Genomic DNA, 20,419 nt, shown 5'->3' with positions numbered 1-20,419 from the left:
TTTAAACAAGTCATTGTTTTCATTTCACTTCACCAATTTGGACTATTTTGTGCATGTCTATTACATGAAATCCAAATAAAAATATTTTTAAATGACAGGTTGTAATGCAACAAAATAGGAAAAATGCCAAGGTGGATACTTTTGCAAGGCACTGTAAGATGGGCTTCTTTTTTAGAAGTAGATCGTGGCTCTCCCTAAATAGCAGGAAGCAGATTGTACAGTCAACTTTCCTGCCAGTTCTTGACTATGTTGACACCATTTATCAGTTTGCAGCAGCCACTACTCTTAAACGTTTGGATGCCGTCTACAATAGCACCCTTCGCTTTATCACAGGGGACAGTTTTAATACTCACCACTGCATCCTGTATCAAAAGGTTGTCCGGTCCTCATTAAATTCCTGCAGATCACTTCATTATTCCCTTTTTGTTTACATAGCTCTCCGAGTTAACTTCTCTGTTAGAATATAAAAACATGAGGCACCAAAGCTCTGATTCACAAAGTTGGTTTACTCTTGATGTTCCTCGGGTCTCCATCAAACTAGGTAAATCCACTTTTAGTTTTAAAGCACCTCATTGCTGGAAACATTTACAAAATACACTACAATTTAATGTTCTGGTGCCGCTCAGGCGGACCTTCTTATTGGGGAACGTAATTGTTTAAAAAAAAAATTTGTGCTGTGTCATTTAATTTTTTATTTTGTCTATGAAATTGTATATGCAGGGCCCTTGTGAAAGAGACCCTTGTCACAATGGTGACTCCATGTTTAAATAAAGGTAAAAATAAATATATTTGTATATCCCTAACAGCTAAGGTTAGCATTAGGATAGGCTAATCTGATTCCAGATCAGATCTTAAACTGTTCTGGGGGAGTTTTCTTTCCCTCGTCCCCGATAGGGGTGATAAACATGATCCGTGGTCAGGCAGTATCCTGTAAATGTTGTTGTTAAGAGTGTTATCAAGGGCATCTCGGTGGAGTTTAATTGACCTCCATAAGGCTCACTGCACAGACCACCCAAAGGGAGATGGAGAGGGGTGGGTAGGAGTTGACTTAGGCTTGGGTGGTGTGATCTATTTTAGGCTGTGGTCTGATTCCCTCTCCCTTCTCCCTGAACAAGTGTACACTTGCGTACACTTATTTACCTCCCATAATAGGATCTGGTAGAATACTCTGCAAATGTATCCTTCCTTTCTTGCTTCCTTGAAGTAATCACTGATCTGACATAATGTAATTGGCAAAGGTTATAATGGAAAGCTTGCTCACACCAATCTGGTTATATTACTTCAAGGAAACGAGAAAGGAAAGGTGCATTTTAAGAGTATTCAAACAGAGCCATTCATTTAAAAGGATTGTGTAAGAAATATGGCCGAAACTCCACTCTAGCCCCACGCTTACACCAATCCAATGTTTTTGAGAAAGGTGTAGAATCGGAAAGCAACCAGTGAGAAACGTATTGATGTCTTCAATAATTATTCATGTCTTAAATAATCTTGGGTGAACTTTTCTGTTTAACATCCAAAAGCCTTCTGCTCTTCTCTTCAAGCATGGTTATTACAACCTAGTTGACACAGATCTGTACGTCATGCATGTATATAATGCACATGTCACAATGGGATAAGTATAAAGGTACTGTAATTCAGCTTGACAAATGCAATGAACAGACACAGACAAACATTGCCAACACAGCATGTATTTATTGATGATGGCAGTGAGTTGGCAGTTTTACAGACGTGTCATTGCAACTGGATGAAGCAGTGACATTAGGGGCCATATTCATGAGACATTAGACACCATGCTACTGCAATACTCAGAATTTTTCAAATTAAAAAAAGACATCATACAAAAACATACTCATGACAGTCATGCAGAAATGTCTTCCATGGTCCCTTCAAAGTGCATGTTATTTTCCCGTTATTATTGTGGCCATTGAGTATCATTTATACTGTAGATAATGTGTGTTGTTATACATTAGCAAGGTACAGTATTTGATAGCATGGTGGCTAGTATGTTGAATACAGCCGTGGTTTGTAGCGTGCATGTGTGTGTGTGTGAAGACGTTGGGGTCTTCTCCTTTACGACGGTCTTGATGAAGGACGTGGTCTTTGGCGGTACTCTGGGATGTGGTGCATGATCCAGCCGGCCGGAGCAAGCATGCCGACAGCAAAGACGGACATGATAAAGAAGCTTTGCTGTGAGGGAGGAAGGGAGAGGAGAGAAGACGAGACAAAAAATAAGAGACACAGTAAGAGCCATACGTTATGCATGGGTTGACCCACTACTGTACTAAACCCTCGAAGCCAATTACGTTTCTGTTTTAAAAGACAAAAGTTAATCTGCAGTTGGTAACACTTAATCTAAAGTCTGCAGTTATAAGGAATTATGATGTGGTTATAAGGCATTGTAAGACTTGCCATGAGCATGTATGACCCACTGTCATCTCCTTATGATCCTCACATAATACCAGTTATTTTGAGCCACTTGAACATTTCACAGAGGACCATGACATAATATTATAAGCCTTATAATAGGACATTATAATAAAACATGAAATAAGAACATTATGTATGTGTTCATACAAATAGTAAAGTATTATACCTGCAGGCTTTAAGTGTTAGTAAAATATAAATGAGAATGTTAATATTTAGAGCTGACATGTCTTTTGTTTAATGTCCAAATCTCCAATCAAGTTTGCTGTATTTGTATTCTGTATGGCTTCATTTAGCAATATAAAAGAAAGCTTGGTGGTATATAATTTCTTCAATCTATTGAGTATACAAGTGTCACTCGAACTACTCAACCCACAAGTATCAAAGGAACTTGTGTTTGTGCCTTCCTTTCTCTTTTGTGGTAGTGTTACAAATGTATGAAGGCTTGTTGTGCAATTAACTTACCTATGTCCCTGATACAAATCCCAGAAAAGTATGTCTTCAACTCATTTCAGACTGGCTCATTTACAGTTGAAGAACTTATTTATGTTTGCAATAAATTCCCATATCAAATATCAACACCAATATCTACTCTGTATTTATTTCATCACTCTGTATTTATTTCATCACAAATGTGCTGTGGGTTATTGGAGTATGGGTATTATCAGAGGTTTTGGAAATAGTCCATTGCGTCCTACACACTGCAGCAGGGATGGGGCCCACAAAAAATCTGAACTCATCATGAGGGACCACAGTTGCTCGTGGGTCTGCGTACCTGTTGCGTGTGCTCCCTCTCCGGCCTCTAGGTCACCAGACAGCTCGTTAGGGCGCACACCTGTCACCAGCATTATGCGCATAAGGACACCCAACTGGACTCCATCACCTCTATGATTACCTGCCCTTTGTATGTCACTCCCTTTGGATTCTTCCCCAGTTGTCCTTGTTCCTGTTTCATGTCGGTGCGCTGTTTGTGTTTCTTGTTTTGTTAATTAATTAAATGTATTCACTCCCTGAACTTGCTTCCCGACTCTCAACGTACATTGTTACAGTAGCCGTAGTGTATATATATTTATTTTTTTGATCCAATGTCCTAAAAAAGGTTGCGCAGCCAGTGGGCCACTAGTTACCCAACCCTGCACTACAGCTAAGCGGCTCAAATACTACAGACTTTCCCAGGAGGTCTAGGCAGGCCACATTGATCCACATCAGAGCCACCTGCCCCGGGCAATCGATTTTATTATATCCCAGGCAGCTCCCTCATGGAGCTGAGGCGTTCATTGTGTCCATACATTATACATTAGAAACCCTTTATATATTTCCAGCCAAGAGGAAAGCCTATTTTATAGCTCCGGCTCAGAGCTTTCTGGCGCATCCTTGTCTATCCATTAAAGTCAGTCGCAACCTCTAAGTCTGAACTCAATCATTGATGTCTGAATTGTCTAAATTGTTTATTTCCGTCATGTATTCTAAACAGACTGTAAAATATAGACAGGGTAGAAGTATGGAGAGGGGTGTCAATCAATAGACATGAATCATATCCTTCCTTACCAAGGCTTTTATCCACATGGCAGTTCTACGTGTGAAATACATCAGTCTTTCTATAGTTGAGAAATGGCTCTGTGCTGTGTTTGAGATCACTCAAAAATGCAGATAAAGCGGAAGAGCCATGGCAGGACACAGCAAAATAAACATTTACCCTGTGTCCTTATCAAATCTACAGCGTGATTATCCTAGTGAAACAACCACCTAATCCAAAGACGAGCTTGCTGCGATCTCTCTCTCTCTCTCTCTCTCTCTCTCTCTCTCTCTCTCTCTCTCTCTCTCTCTCTCTCTCTCTCTCTCTCTCTCTCTCTCTCTCTCTCTCTCTCTCTCTCTCTCTCTCTCTCTCTCTCTCTCTCTCTCTCTCTATTTAAATTAAATTACATGGAATGTTTGAGGCAGGAAAAGCAAAATGCTGGTCTATCTGTCTGGTAAAAGTAAACTGGAATTGGGGAGCACAAACCCTTAAATGACTGACCAAGTCGGGCGTCACCTGATGTTTAAGTTATTTCAGTTATTGCAGAACACCAGTATAATTTTTTGTTCACCTGAGTTCACCTGAGATATGAAGGATGACAATACAGGGTACTATGGCTGTTATTGTAATGTTAATACATTAGAAGGCGGTTTCTTGGACACGGATTAAGCCTAGTCCTGGTCATAAAAGCAAACTCAATGGAGAATCGCATTCAAAAATGTGTTTTAGTGCCAGACTAGGCTTAATCATTAAGTTTCAACTTTGATCTATGATGGTAAAGAAACATCAAACACAATGGGCTAGTTTATGCCTAGGACTAAAAACCATGCACAATAAAACATCTACATCCATTGAAACTTCTTTTATGTTCAGTACTATGCTTAATCTAGGCCTCAGGAAACTGTCCCTGAATGAATATAGAAGCAACAGTCCCTTGGCACATTGAGTGAGTTCCAAATTAGAGAGGACTGTCTACTGTATCAGCAGAGAGTCCCTCAGTGCAACACTCACCCCAGGTCCGATCTTGGTCTTGGGTGGCTTGCTGTAGATGCTGGACCTCCTGTCTTGCAGGACCATTTTAGCCCGTACCAGAGACGCTGCCTGGGGGACCCCCTTCAGGGCCATGACCATCCCGACAGCTGTGGATGTGTGGGGATGTGAGGGATGGGGGAGGAAGTCAGCGCATGTAGCTCTTGAGCTTTGGGTCTCAAGAGTGCTGAGGAACCTCCCGACGCATGTGAAATAGACCCCAGGACCAGTCACATTAACATGGGTGGAGTCAGGAGGATGGTTTTTAGGCAATCAGAAGGGGGGATATCAGGGCCATGTTGTTCAACAATAGCTCATGTTGTCGTCAGGCAGATTTGTGATCTTGAGGACTGCATGGAGACACTGTCTGGAACTTTTTGAGAAACCATCTGTTGAATGGCCTTAAGTCAACGTAAGGTTCGGGCATGATTTGTATCTGTAAAAAATGTTGAACTAAGGCTGTGTCGAAGACTTGATTTAAAGGGAGTTGGTCTTCGATTGATGTCAAGGTAGTATTTAACCCTGATGCCATAAACCTTTTTTTTCCCCAATGATCCAACTTTATGGACATGAATAAGTGGGCCAGAGCTCATCATCCTCTAATGATGTAATAAGCATTAAAAAAAACAAAGCATCCTTCTGCTTTCATGACTGATTAGTACTCATTACCTGATTTCAGTATGTCTTGGTCATTAAAGTTTAGTTGATAATTATTTGTCAGATTTTGGCTTGAATGTTGGATGTAGGGTTCATAAACATATGTTACAACAATGTCTTGGGCAAACAGTCAAACAATATAATATTTTGCTCATAGAGATCTAGTCTGGACAATATTTTCTATAGGGGACTCCATTTTGCTCAAAAGGCAAAAGTTCCCTATTGCCTCTCTATTCTACTGTAGGCCTATAGTGATTCTACATAATTTTAGAGGGGAGAAGATGATAGATAATGGGTGCTAAATAGAACCTGTCACACAACAAAACACGGCTCCTGGCCCTCTGGTCTTTGTCTGCCCAGCAGGTGTCTTAATTGTGCCTTACAATGGCCACCTGATTGGTAACGATCGAATTTTCCATGACGATCAAAGGAGGATAAAGGGTGTAGGGGGAAACAGCCAGCTGTGTTTTGTGTCATCTGTCAAGATGGGGCTGAGAAGTCATGCTTCACCAGTGACAACAGCACTGTTGTGGACTAAAGTAATACGCAATGCGGTATTCTACGGGGGTGGATTATTAATACATTTTATTGTAATGTGCTTTTCAAAAACCCAGTCTGCATGTTTTCTGTTTGTTAAAACATTACTGGCCTCAGACCAGTGCTTAGGGCCCACAACCCCTTACAAAACACTGTCCTGTTTAGAGCATGAATGTAGGCTAATATTGAACCACGAGGTCTAATTGCAACCAACGGACAGAACTACATAGCGGCGCATTAAAGGAACTGCATGGTCAAACTAACATCTGCATTGGCCTTGCAGCATTTATAGTGATAAGGTCTCTACAGAAGTCTGGGCATTCATACTTCTTGCACTTCGCGGAGCAACGCAGAGCTGTTGTGAAGGAATTTGTTAAGGAAGTGAGTTTGTGTTTACATGCCCCCACATACCGACAACCAATCATGTCAATGCGGAGCTATTTTTAGCTCAAGCTTAAAATGGCTCTTAGTGCTGGATTTCTTAAAACGCTACTAATGGGAGATTACATGCACCTGCATGTTAAAACAAACTTGCTTGCAACCCAAAACCAACAAGAATAACCCAGCAGATCAGTTGATTGCATGTTGTTAACGTGTCAAAAGTGTCTGAAAGGACCTGAAATATCAACCTATTAGAAACATTAAAGATCGCAAGGCTGGAAATGTATCTAAAATACTTATTGTAAGAATATGAGGTCATATTTCTTACAAAACATTTAATCTTAAATGTCAACATAATAAGAATATCAGTTGAGTCACTTAAAATAATTTGTTGAGACTACAATTGAATGAAAACAGATTATATATTAACTCAATGCCGAATGGCTTGATTTAGGTACACACACTGACATGTATTCATATGGAAGCCAGGCTTCCCCAAAGAATGTAACTATATTTTTTTAAATATTCAATCATTTATCTTTCATCTCTCTGTGTTTCATAATCTTCCTTCAATTAGCAAGAGGCTGAATGTATCTCACAGGAGAAAGAATCTGAGCAAGCGAAACGGCGCCCCTCTGTCTCTTTAGGTGTAGGCCATCTATCTGATGCTGTCTGGTCCAAATTATTATGACATTGTTGCCGACCTGTAGCATTGAAGGCAATGGAAGCCAACGAGCATATGGCCTCCCTTTGACAACAAAAAGTATAAAACATTTGCCAATCAGCGTTGAGCTAAACTGAACAAGCTGAACTTTGAATGGTGCTTGTGCACCAAAAAAAAGTGTCAAGGGAAGCCAGCTTGGATTTGAGAGCATATGTCATTGACAAAAAAACTTTAATTGTTGCATCTCATTGTGTTGTTGTCCTCCGGTGGCTAGCTAGCCAACTGACTAAAATTGTCCCCTTCCTTAATTAGCCATGGATGGAGATAGGGATTTGGACTTGTGGTTTTACTTAATTCTCTGTCCTGGCCAATGATTGTAACGGTGATTCTGATCCAACCATTAACTCCCTGGCCTGACAGGATGGAAGTTCAATATGTAGCTAGATGTATAAGGCTAATATTAACTAACTAACGTTGCCCATGAATGGAAGTTAGGCTAGCGAGCAAGCATTTTAGCCAGGACAACAAAGCTAGGACAACAAAAAATAAAAGCGTGTACTGTATGACAGAGTGATAGACTGTTTCGTCAACATGAAAGAGAGGAGGATGACATTGGCGTTTCTCTCAACATGTTTTTCTACTTGCACAAACTCGTACGCACACACACACACACACGCACACAGAAATCAGACCCATGGACAGCCACATCATATTTAGCTTACGATGATTGGACTAAATAGTTTTCGGTATCTTTTAGTAGTCACTGTATTAGACTAAGCAGAGGTGATTTGATGATGCTGAAATGTTGAAGTTGAAATGGTGCTGGAATAGTGGAGGCAGCTCCTGTTTTCTTTGTGACTTGTGGTAACTCTCTGTGGTTCTAAATCAATAGTAGTTCAGTGGTTCGAAAATGTCGGAAGCATTAACTTGCATGACCATGCTATGCTCTAGGTCATGTAACTGTCTGTTACTGTACATGCCATATGCTTTGTGAATTTCACTGTACAGAGGTTGTTGTCCGGTTTTGTGATAAAACAAAGGTGTGGTTGGATTTATACTGCCATTGTGCCTTCTTATTGTCTCGGCCTTTAAGCCTGTATATATCACGTTCGCAAGGCATATGTATTAACAGGTTATAGAGCAAACAACGCAATTATCACAACATATGGGTAGGGGGGGGATTTGCTTCCCAAGTGATTTTACTGTTTTTGAGCCTGTTGTTCAGAAAATAATCAGATAGGATCATTCTGATCCAGATGCCACAATATAAAGATCACAGAATCCAGATTTTCATTGCTTTGGATAGGTCTCAAAATGTTTCTTAGCCAAAAAGACAGCCCAGTTTTTCAATACTTTTTATCCGGATTCTGTAGTCCTCTTTTTTCTATCCACAATCAGATCAGTAAGGCTATTTTTTGGCTGTTTTTTCACAAAATAATCAGATAAGATCATTCTGTTCCAGATGCCACAATATCAACGGGCTCTGTTAAATATTATAGCTCCTGCTTATCACTTATACAGTAAGTTTATCACTTATACAGTAAGTAATTAGATGCATTTATTTGACACTTCTCAATATAACAACTGACCATATGTCTATACTGCAGTCAATTTAACATAATGAACCTTTGGTTTTCAGTTGAAATAACATTTTCTCCAGACCTTAGTTACATTGAATTATCTTGGTTGTAGGGCCTTTCACTTGTCTAAATCCACCCTGAATCCCTCTCCTTAAAGTGGAATCAAGATAATCCAGATGTTTGGCATCAAAACAATCCTAATCACTACATTTGAGTTGAAAAAAATGCAAACAAGGCATCCAATCATGATTAAAATTGAGATTTGATGACCAAATCCTTATCTGGAGAATTAGAATCTCATTATTTTTTTTTTTTTAACCCAATACTAATATTTAATCATATCCAATTGCTGAAATCCAAGTAGATAACTTTTGAAAAACTGCTGCATGATGAATGAAGATAGGCAAGACAAAATAGTTTGTATGTCACTTGTAACGAAATGTATTTTCATAACTCTAAATACATTTTGTACCGATGAAACCCCATAATGACAAAGCGAAAACAGGTTTAGAAATGTTTGCGAATGTATTACTATTAAAAAACAAAAATACCTTATTTACATAAGTATTCAGACCCTTTGCTATGAGACGAGACTCATAATTGGGTGCAGGTGCATCTGGTTTCCATTGATCATTCTTGAGATGTTTCTACAGCTTGATTGGAGTCCACCTGTGGTAAATTCAATTGATTGGACATTATTTGGAAATGCACACACCTGTCTATATAAGGTTCCATAGTTGACAGTTAATGTCAGAGCAAAAAAACAAGCCATGAGGTCAAAGGAATTGTCCATAGAGCTCAGAAATAGGATTGCGTTGAGGCACAGATCTGGGGAAATGTACCAAAAACCTTCTGCAGCATTGAAAATCCCCCAAGAACACAGTGGCCTCCATCATTCTTAAATGGAAGAAGATTGAACCACCAAGACTCTTACTAGAAATGGTCGCCTGGCCAGTCTGATTAATAGGGGGAGAAGTGCCTTGATGGTCACTCTGAGAGAGCTCCAGATTCCTCTGTGGAGATGGGAGAACCTTCCAGAAGGACAACCATCTCTGCAGCACTCCACCATTCAGGCCTTTATAGTAGAGTGGCCAGACAGAAGCCACACCTCAGTAAAAGTCACATGACAGCCCGCTTGGAGTTTGCCAAAAGGCACCTAAAGAACTCTCAGACCATGAGAAACGAGATTCTCTGGTCTGATGAAACCAAGATTGAACTCTTTGGTCTGAATGCCAATCATCACATCTGGAGAACCCCTGGCACCATACCTATGGTGAAGCATGGTGGGGACAGCATCATGCTGTGGGGAAGTTTTTCAGCGGCAGGGACTGGGAGACCAGTCAGGATCGAGGGAAAGATGAACGGAGCAAAGTACAGAGATATCCTTCATGAAAACCTACTTCAGAGCGCTCAGGACCTCAGACTGGGGCAGAGGTTCACCTTCCAACAGCACAACGACCCTAAGCACACAGCCAAGACAATGCAAGAGTGGCTTCGGGACAAGTCTCTGAATGTTCTTGAGTGGTCCAGCCAAAGCCCGGACTTGAACCCAATCAAACATTTCTGGAGATACCTGAAAATAGCTCCCAATCCAACCTGAACGAGCTCGAGAGGATTTGTAGAGAAGACTGGGAGAAACTCCCCAAATACAGGTATGCCAAGCTTGCAGCATCATACCCAAGAAGACTTGAGGCTGTAATCACTGCCAAATGTGCTTCAACAAAGTACAGAGTAAATGGTCTGAATACTTATGGAAATGTGATATTTCCATTTTGTATTTTTAATGCATTTTCAAATTCTTCTAAAAAACGGTTTTTGCTTTGTCATTATGGGGTATTGTGTGTGGATTAATGAGGGGGGAAAAAACAATTGAATCATTTTTAGAATACGGCTGTAACGTAACAAAATGTGGAAAACATCAAGGGATCTGAATATTTTCAGAAGGCACTGTTATAAATACTTTTAAAAAGTGTTAAATATTTTTTTTAATCACAATCTCACTGAATAACTAAAATACTTCAAAACACAAATTTATATCGTTCAGAAATCTTCCTCATCTGGAAAACGCAACCCCAGCATTATTCAAGCATGCCTCAAGTAAGCAAATTAAGTTGTCTATTTTTGTTGGAGCATGGCTAACTTGATCTGCTCACAAGATTTCCATAAGCATTATCACTGGTGTCTTTCATTCTAATCACTACCTTTGAGTTTTAAAAATGCAAAAACAACATTTAGGTGAGATTGGAATTCCAAAAATCCTTAAATCCTATCCCTAGGATCAAAATCTACTTTTTTTGTTTTGAAAAACCCAATTCTGACATTTAATCCAATCCGACTGGGGAAATCCTAGCAGATAACTTTTTATAAACTGGTCCCCGAAGGGCTAAAATGTCTTGAAATATTTTGGTTGAAAGCAGGACTAAAAGTTAACACCGATAGCTTTAGGAAACGGTAATGCGATGGCCAATAATGGTGGAAATTGAGATCAGCTCCGCTGGGAATTTTTGTGGAAATTGATGGTTTAACAAGAGAGCAGCTGGCGATAATCTGGTGGCCATTGATGATTGCAATTGACAGAGTATGCCTAACTCCAGTCCTTGAGGGCCAGTGTGACTGTGTCAGTCATGCACAATCTAAAGTACAGAGTAAGGTAGAAATCATTTTTTGTTTTAACAAACTATGACACCATGGATCTTTGATCAGTGATCTTTTAAAAATTATAACAAAAGTATTTATTCGAAAAGTATGGAAAATAAAAGGAGTGAAGAGGAAGAAGAAATGGAAGTAGGTCAAATAGAAATACATGGCACTTGTCTCAGAAATAAAGTAACTATTGGTCACAGAGGTGCACTAGCCAGAAGAATCCAGCATGCTAGCCTAGCATTTTAGCATGCAGACGAAAAAATAGTTTTATTAAAAACGAGCATAATCCTTTTCGATTTGTCAGTTGGGATAATGGGATAATTATCGTGCCATCTCCCATCTCAGGATTGTAGTACATTTTCCAAGCCATGTCTCGCGCCAGATCCACTCTGCTCTGATTGTACTTGCTTTCACAAGTTGAGCTGAAATTTTCACCATATCTTCACATTTAGAGTTCACATGTTAACATCACCTTTTCACGTGAGGAGAATAACATGTTTTCACCTCACATGTGAATTGCAGTTTCACCTGTGAATATCACATTTTCAGTTTCACATGTAAGTAACTCCACATGTAAAAATCTTACTTTTACATGTGGAATGGCAAGTTCACATGTGGGAGTGAAATATACTTAGTGCTACCTGGGGAGGCATTAAGTGTGTTACTGCTGCAGGCACGCCTCTCTTCTTCATACATTGGTATATGACTGTTGGAAGAAGCCCAGTAAAAATAACAGAAAAGCTAGCTCTCCGTGTCTCCTTATTTTTTTATCCCGTTTTACCGTTTCTATGCATGGTTACATTTTCAAATTCTAGAGATAACATATTTAAGTAAACTGTGATGAGTTTCCTGGTTTATAGATTCATATTTTTGACCGAGTGAAACATTTGTGAGATTTTTACGATTTGCATGAGTGTAACCAAGCTAAGGAGCTAGTTATCTAGCTTACTTCTGAATGCAAGTCAATGATAAAAATATGTCATTTCTGTTCTAATAATTTTTTTACCCAGTTTTATATTTTAAACGAGTGCTCATATTGAGTGTATTTACATGTGTACATATGAACCACGCTAATGATAGGGAAGCATTGGAGTCAACATGGGCCAGTATGCATGTCGACACCTTGTAGAGTCCATGCCCCAGCGAATTGAGGCTGTTCTAAGGGCAATATATTGGTGGTGCAATTCAATGTAAGGAAGGTGTTCCTAATGTTTTGTACACTCCAATTTCTTATCTCATGAAACCACACAAATCCGGCAAACATTAGGCAAACATGTTTTTGCTCATAGAGGTCTGCTCAATATTTTCTATAGGGTACTCCTTTTGACTCAAAAGGCAAAAGTTCCCTATAGCCTCTCTATTCTACTGTAGGCCTAGTGATTTTACATAATTTTAGAGGGAAGAAGATAATAAAGGATGCTAACTAGAACCTGGCACACAACAAATCATGGCACCTGGCCCTCTGGTCTTTGTCTGCCTTACAAGGGCCGCCTGATTGGTAACGATCTGATTTTCCATGAAGATCAAAGGAGGATAAAGGGTGTAGGGGGAAACAGCCAGCTGTGTTTTGTGTCATCTGTCAAGATGGGGCTGAGAAGTCATGCTTCACCAGTGACAGCAGCACTGTTGTGGACTAAAGTAACACGGAACGCAGTCACTGTAATCTTGTGTGGGTGGATGAAGTGTTTTACTAAATACAATGTATAGGGAAAAGCCTTACAGAAGCAGACCAACAATCGCAATTTAATTAGTACATAGCTCAACAGCCAATGCAGTCAAACTCGATGGTAGTCTGTTATGAATACATTTTATTTGGTAATGCGCTTTTCAAAAACCCAAAGTCAGCTTGTTTGATGTTTGTTAAAACACATTACTGGCCTCAGACCAGTGCTTAGGGTCCACAACTCCTTACCAAACACTGTCCTGTTTGGGTGTGAGTGTGAGTGTGAAGTTAAGTTAATATTGAACCCGGTGGATCAATTGCAATCAAAAGGCAGAACTGCATATTTGCAGATTAGTGCTGGATTTCATTTGCACCTGCAATTTAAGACAAACGTCTTTGCAACTAAAAACTCTAAAGAATAAACCAGTGTAACGGCTGTGAAATGGCTAGCTTAGTTAGTTACAATGACGCCTGGGGTAGGAACCAAAGGGAGTGACATATATAGGGCAGGTAATCAAAGAGGTGATGGAGTCCAGGTGAGTGTCATTATGCGCTGATGAGCACAACGATGGTAACAGGTCGACCAGCGCCATAACGAGCAGCCTGGTGACCTAGAGGCCGGAGAGGGAGCACACTTGACAGCAGATCAGTTGATCGCATGTTGTTAATGCGTCAAAGAAAGTCTGATACTCCCGCCCCCAATGAAATATCAACCTATCAGAAACACTAAAAATTGCAAGGCAGGAAATGAGTGATGGTTGCTGATAATGGGCCTCTGTACACCTACATAGATATCCCTTTAAAAATCAGTCATTTCCCGGTACAATAGTCATTTACAACATTAACAATGTCTACACTGTATTTCTGATCCATTTTATGTTATTTTAATGGACAAAAAATGTGCTTTTCTTTCAAAAACAAGGACATTTCTAAGTGACCCCAAACTTATGAACGGTAGTGTATCTAAAATACTTAGTGTAAGAATATGGTTGTATTTCCCACAAAACAGTTCATCTTAAATGTCAAGATAATTCAAATGAATATAAATTGTGATTTAAAATAACTGGAATTAAAACAGATTATATATTAACTCAATCCCGATTGGCTTGAGTTCGTTACAAATGTTTATTTGTGGACAGTTTTGGGATATTTACTTTTCCCCTTTTGATAAAAAATTGCCTACTGTATTAAGACAAGTTATTATTAATGAATTACATAAATTGGAAATGAAAAAGTAAGTACACCAACATGAGTTTTCCTTTCATAAAATGTGTAGGGTAAATTGACCATTAGATTTGCCGTGGTAAACTATTAAATATTTCAGTTGTATGGAATTATTATCAAACAGTTATATTGATGCTTAGTCTGGTCAATGAGTATGTTTATTATATACTGAAGATAATTGTGACAGTTTAAAAAAAATATTACATTTGTATCAGAATGATACAGATTCTGTGATGCTCTTTTTTGGACGTTTTTGAGCTGTTTTCTATCCAGAAAAGAATTGGATAGGATCATTCTGATCCAGATGCCACAATATCAAGATCACAGAATCTGGATCTTCAGTGCTTTGGATAGGTCTCTATGTGGCCATCTACTGAGCGAGTTAAATTACAACATTTTGTCTCGCCAAAAAGACAGCCCAGTTTTTCTTTTATCTTGATCAGAATTAGCCAGAATATGTAATCATCTTTTCTCTATCCACGATCAGATCAATCTTACTAATTTTAATAATAGGATCATTCTGATCCAGATGCCACAATATCAAGATTACAGGCTCTATTAAAACATATAGAGCTTGCATATCACTTGTAAGTAAGTAGATGTATTTATTTGACAATTCTCAATATAACAACTGACCACATACCTATACTGCAGTTAATTTAACATAATGAACCTTTGGTTTTCAGATGGAAGAATGCTTTTTTAACCTCCTCACCACGCTAAGGATATGTCCTTTGGTTACTTTTAAGGAAATTTGTATCTAACATGAATAGTTACATACTAATTGTTAACCGCTAGCTAGCTTAGTTCTAGGCACTAGCTTGGCTACCATTTCGTCTGAGATAGCTATTTTTTGCTTCTGTTATGTGAACTGTCTATTGTTTTTTCTTACATTTAATACACAGGCCTAAACATGGAATGAATGTAAACAGATGTAAATCGATACTTTTCTACAAAGATATGATTTTGAATTGAACAGTCAATATTGTAATGAAAGGGAGCAGGCCTCAAACCCTTCCAGGGTCGTTACAATATTCTGAGATTGAGAGAAATTGACAATAAATATAAATTGGAAGAGAAACCCAGGAAAAATTAACTCTACGTGTCTCTTTATTTATCCTGTTTAACATGTTAAAAGGTACATACAAATTTGAAAATGCACATGTGAAAGTGTAGCGGACATGAGACAGTCACAGTTGCTCATGGTCACATGATAAGGTAGCCCCTCCTGCAACTTCAAAATCATTGTTGGCCCTCTTAGTCTATTGGCCAAGACATATCCTTTAAGGCTTTAAAAGTGTTCTTACACTATATATTTAAAAAATATATTTGTATTTATTTAACCTTTATAGCAAGTCAGTTAATAACACATTTTTACTTGCACTATGACTTTGAACATTCAAATCAACTGGGAAATGTTTTTTGATGTGTAATAATGTGGTTGTGAATGTGATTGACTGTACATACAGTAATGAGAGAAAATTGATAGGGGTACCCACAGTGCTTGGAGGGGAAACATTCAATGTGCCAGTGGATGAGACAACATGAGATGTTGTGGCTTCAGTTCATGTCAGGAGAAAGTTGACAATGGTAGTGGAGTGGAGTAGTCATCACCTCTTAATCAAGGAACATGAGGGGACTTAGCAGTAAATACAAATAGCAGATACATTCCATTACAGCTGCACCATCGTAGGTTTGGACAAAGAGTTTCTCTATGAAGTTAATCTCAGACATCACAAAATTCATAAAGTCAAACACAGACTGCACATCTCGCCCACTTGACACTTCAAAGTAACCCAAGAAATGTTCCTGAATAAAGCTCTGATCATCCACATACCTGACGATAACTGACAATTACAAGCAGACTGGTGGCACCATAGGCCCCAGAGCGGTGGGGCAATATTTACGCCTTGGGGTCTGGAGTTTTTCCTTATATGTTAACCTAACTAGGAAAACACTGGATCCTGTAAGGTATGACAGTGATTAATCAGTTGTAAAAAATGTTTTATATGGCCTATGATGGGACCAGTTTTCCTAATCAAGTTTTAAAAATCTCCTGAAAAAAACTCCTGGCCCTGGGGGGATGAAAACCCTGTCAAACTGCAACTACCTTATATTTGTTCATATACATGATATTTAGACTAGATTAGGAGGGGGATTTCCTCTACCCAGATACATAGACAACAACTGATAGACAATAGAACTCAGAGGGTTGCGGTTGCTTTATGCATATTTGCATCATGCAGGCCTATGCAACTATAGGCCTTGTAAAAAAAAATGACTCACATCTGCCATCTTTATTATGTTGATGATTAATTCCAGGTAATAATTTTGGATTAAAAAGGATAGGATCACGTGAACAATAGGGCCTGACTTACAGCATATCATAATCACATCAATAAATTGGTCATAACAAACTCTGAACACCATAACACGTGACAGCATAATGGATGCAGAGGACATGACAAATAAACTTGAAATTAGTTTACTGGTTTCTCAGGAGGGAAAGGGGAAATCCGATATTTGTAACACTTTTGACTTAGTTGTGGAAGTTTACAATCCCCCCAAATTGGACCATTTGGAACAGTTTAAACGACATGAAATAAAGTATACCAGAAAAGTGTACCAGAGAATCTGTTCTAACGAAAAAATATTGTAAAGCCTTTATTAATGCAAAGACTAAAAACCGTTGCATGCATTCGTGAATTAAATTGCCGGCAGTTTATTTATTGTTTAGGCTAATTATTCAAGGCTCCCTTTGTTATTTCATTTAAAAAAATGCTTGATGGCATTTCAAAGCATGGATGAGGAATGAATTAATGATTGATTTATTGACACAGTATCCTATAGGCTACATTGAAATATAGGCCTAAGTTACGGTATAAAGACAGCTAAACAGGACGCACTCTTAGGCCTACAGCTCGATGTTGGTTATGCAAGGCTGCTATACTAAGCCTACTAATGACAATGACATGAGTTATTATAATGATGATCATAATAATAATAATAGTAATATTAACAATAAGAAAAATGAGGGTGAAGGAGCGAGAAATTGCTTTATCCAACATGTTGCAGTTGCGTGATGCTTAAGAGCTCACAGAATCAGTAGGCTAATTAAACAAACTCTCAAACAGGCAACTGAAGCAGGATCTGTCGTATTTTGTTAGATATATATGGATGATTTAGAAACATGCACAATAGGCTATTGACTACAGAGTACAGACCTAATTAAGTTGCGGTTTAGACAATTAAGGCAAGGGCTGTTTTCTCTTCTCACTCTGCTGCTGCCTCCACCACATTGTTTTCAACACCAATATGCGGGTTAACTTTGCTATTATGCATATAGCAACATGGCCTCGGAAAAGGCGCCAATCCAACGGCGCACTGAAGATTAGGCTAAGTTTCAGAAACGCAGAAAGTGACCGCTATCCAACACAGGTGAAAGCAAATTGGTCATAAAATAATATTATTTTTATTAGTGTTGCACACAGGGCTGCAAAATTACAGGAACTTTCAATAAATTCCCTGGTTTACCAAAAATCCTGGTTGGAGGACTTCAGATTTCCTACAAATTCCATTCTGGTTCTGACACACCTCCAAATGAGATTTACTGTGAGACGTACTGTGTACTGTGAGACGCCTTAGGGAACGCTACAATGAGACAGGACGGATAGCTGATCGTCCTCACAGTGGCAGACCATGTGTAACAATGTGTAACAACACCTGTACAGGATCGGTACATCCGAACATCACACCTGCCGGACAGGTACAGGATGGCAAAAACAACTGCCCAAGTTACACCAGGAATGCATAATCTCTCCATCAGTGCTCAGACTGTCCGCAATAGGCTGAGAGAGGCTGGACTGAGGGCTTGTAGGCCTGTTGTAATGCAGGTCCTCACCAGATATCACCGGCAACAACGTCATCTATGGGCACAAACCCACCGTCGCTGGACCAGACAGGATTGGCAAAAAGTGCTCTTCACTGATGAGTCGCGGTTTTGTCTCACCAGGGGTGATGGTCAGATTCGCATTTATCGTTGAAGGAAGGAGCGTTACACCGAGGCCTGTACTCTGGAGCAGGATAGATTTGGAGGCGGAGGGTCTGTCATGGTCTTGGGCGGTGTGTCACAGCATCATCGGACTGAGCTTGTTGTCATTGCAGGCAATCTCAACGCTGTGCGTTACAGGGAAGACATCCTCCTCCCTCATGTGGTACCCTTCCTGCAGGCTCATCCTGACATGACCCTCCAGCATGACAATGCCACCAGCCATACTGCTCATTCTGTGAGTGATTTCCTGCAAGACAGGAATGTCAGTGTTCTGCCATGGCCAGCGAAGAGCCCGGATCTCAATCCCATTGAGCACGTCTGGGACCTATTGGATCGGAGGGTGAGGGCTAGGGCCATTCCCCCCAGAAATGTCCGGGAACTTGCAGGTGCTGAGTTTATTTGCCACTGCTCAACTAAATAAATCTCAGTTGACCAAAATGGGGCCAGCCCTAGTAGGGAGGTATATATTTTCTGTTTGTCAAGATTGATGTAGTCCATTATCGTGGTGTTGAACATGCAAGCCATGATATTGAAGTGCCCCAAGTCATTATGCTTGGATAATTGATTTAATCATTGGCACAGAAACCTGTTGGTGGAAAATTCGCTGCTTGTTTTATATAATTATAAATATATAATTATAAATGTAGATTTTATGATTTTCACCTAGCTGATAATTGATCATAGTGTAATGATTACCGCCCCGTGGCACTCGGCGGTAGCCATGAAGTGCTTTGAAAGGCTGGTCATGGCTCACATCAACAGCATCCTCCCAGACACCCTATACTCACTCTCAATTCGCACACCGCCCCAACAGATCCACAGATGACGTAATCTCAACCGCACTCCACACTGCTCTTTCTCACCTGGACAAAAGGAACACCTATGTGAAAATGCTTTTCATTGACTACAGCTCAGCGTTCAACACCATAGCGCCCACGAAGCTCATCACTAAGCTAAGGACTCTGGGACTAAACACCTCCCTCTAAAACTGGATCCTGGACTTCCTGAAAAGCCACCCCCAGGTGGTAAGAGTATGCAACAACACGTCTGCCACGCTGATCCTTAACACTTAACACTTAACCCGTTCCTGTAGGTTCATGCTCTACAACATCCGCAGAGTACGACCCTGCCTCACACAGGAAGCGGCGCAGGTCCTAATCCAGGCACTTGTCATCTCCCGTCTGGATTACTGCAACTCGCTGTTGGCTGGGCTCCCTGCCTGTGCCATTAAACCCCTACAACTCATCCAGAACGCCGCAGCCCGTCTGGTGTTCAACCTTCCCAAGTTCTCTCACGTCACCCCGCTCCTCCGCTCTCTCCACTGGCTTCCAGTTGAAGCTCGCATCCGCTACAAGACCATGGTGCTTGCCTACGGAGCTGTGAGGGGAACGGCACCTCAGTACCTCCAGGCTCTGATCAGGCCCTACACCCAAACAAGGGCACTGCGTTCATCCACCTCTGGCCTGCTCGCCTCCCTACCACTGAGGAAGTACAGTTCCCGCTTAGCCCAGTCAAAACTGTTCGCTGCTCTGGCCCCCAATGGTGGAACAAACTCCCCACGACGCCAGGACAGCGGAGTCAATCACCACCTTCCGGAGACACCTGAAACCCCACCTCTTTAAGGAATACCTAGGATAGGATAAAGTAATCCTTCTCACCCCCCTCCCCCCCCTTAAAAGATTTAGATGCACTATTGTAAAGTGGCTGTTCCACTGGATGTCATAAGGTGAATGCACCAATTTGTAAGTCGCTCTGGATAAGAGCGTCTGCTAAATGACTTAAATGTAATGTAAATGTAAATGTAACACTGGGGCCCCTCAGGGGTGTGTACTTAGTCCCCTCCTGTATTCCCTGTTCACCCACGACTGTGTGGCCAAACACGACTCCAAGACCATCATTAAGTTTGCTCACGACACAACAGTGTCTGATCACCGACAAAGATGAGACGGCCTATAGGGAGGAGATCAGACAACTGGCAGTGTGTTGCCAGGACAACAACCTCTCCCTCAATGTGAGCAAGACAAAGGAGCTGATCATGGACGACAGGAAA

At 40.3% G+C, this 20,419-nt stretch overlaps 1 protein-coding gene across 1 annotated transcript; it reads right to left on the bottom strand.

The window, feature by feature from the left end:
* Positions 1-1,672: 1,672 nt before the first annotated feature.
* Positions 1,673-5,198, bottom strand: si:dkey-85n7.8 (COX8 domain-containing protein). Its single transcript, XM_035793970.2, has 2 exons — positions 4,952-5,198; positions 1,673-2,187 (listed from the first exon to the last, which is right to left on the bottom strand). The coding sequence occupies exons 1-2, from the start codon at positions 5,069-5,071 to the stop codon at positions 2,071-2,073; spliced, it is 237 nt and encodes a 78-aa protein (XP_035649863.1). The 5' UTR covers positions 5,072-5,198; the 3' UTR covers positions 1,673-2,070.
* Positions 5,199-20,419: the final 15,221 nt, after the last annotated feature.

This window comes from Oncorhynchus keta, chromosome 19, assembly GCF_023373465.1.
Source record: "Oncorhynchus keta strain PuntledgeMale-10-30-2019 chromosome 19, Oket_V2, whole genome shotgun sequence".
In the NCBI taxonomy this organism is placed as follows: domain Eukaryota; kingdom Metazoa; phylum Chordata; class Actinopteri; order Salmoniformes; family Salmonidae; genus Oncorhynchus; species Oncorhynchus keta.
Note: the sequence above shows the minus strand (reverse complement) of the source record. Positions and strands in the feature narration are given on the sequence as shown.

Coding starts and splice junctions, on each gene's coding strand:
- si:dkey-85n7.8 (XM_035793970.2), bottom strand. CDS start 5,071: ATGGTCATGGCCCTGAAGGGGGTCCCCCAGGCAGCGTCTCTGGTACGG. Junction 2,188..4,951: donor AGACCAAGATCGGACCTGGG/GTGAGTGTTGCA, acceptor CCTCCCTCACAG/CAAAGCTTCTTTATCATGTC.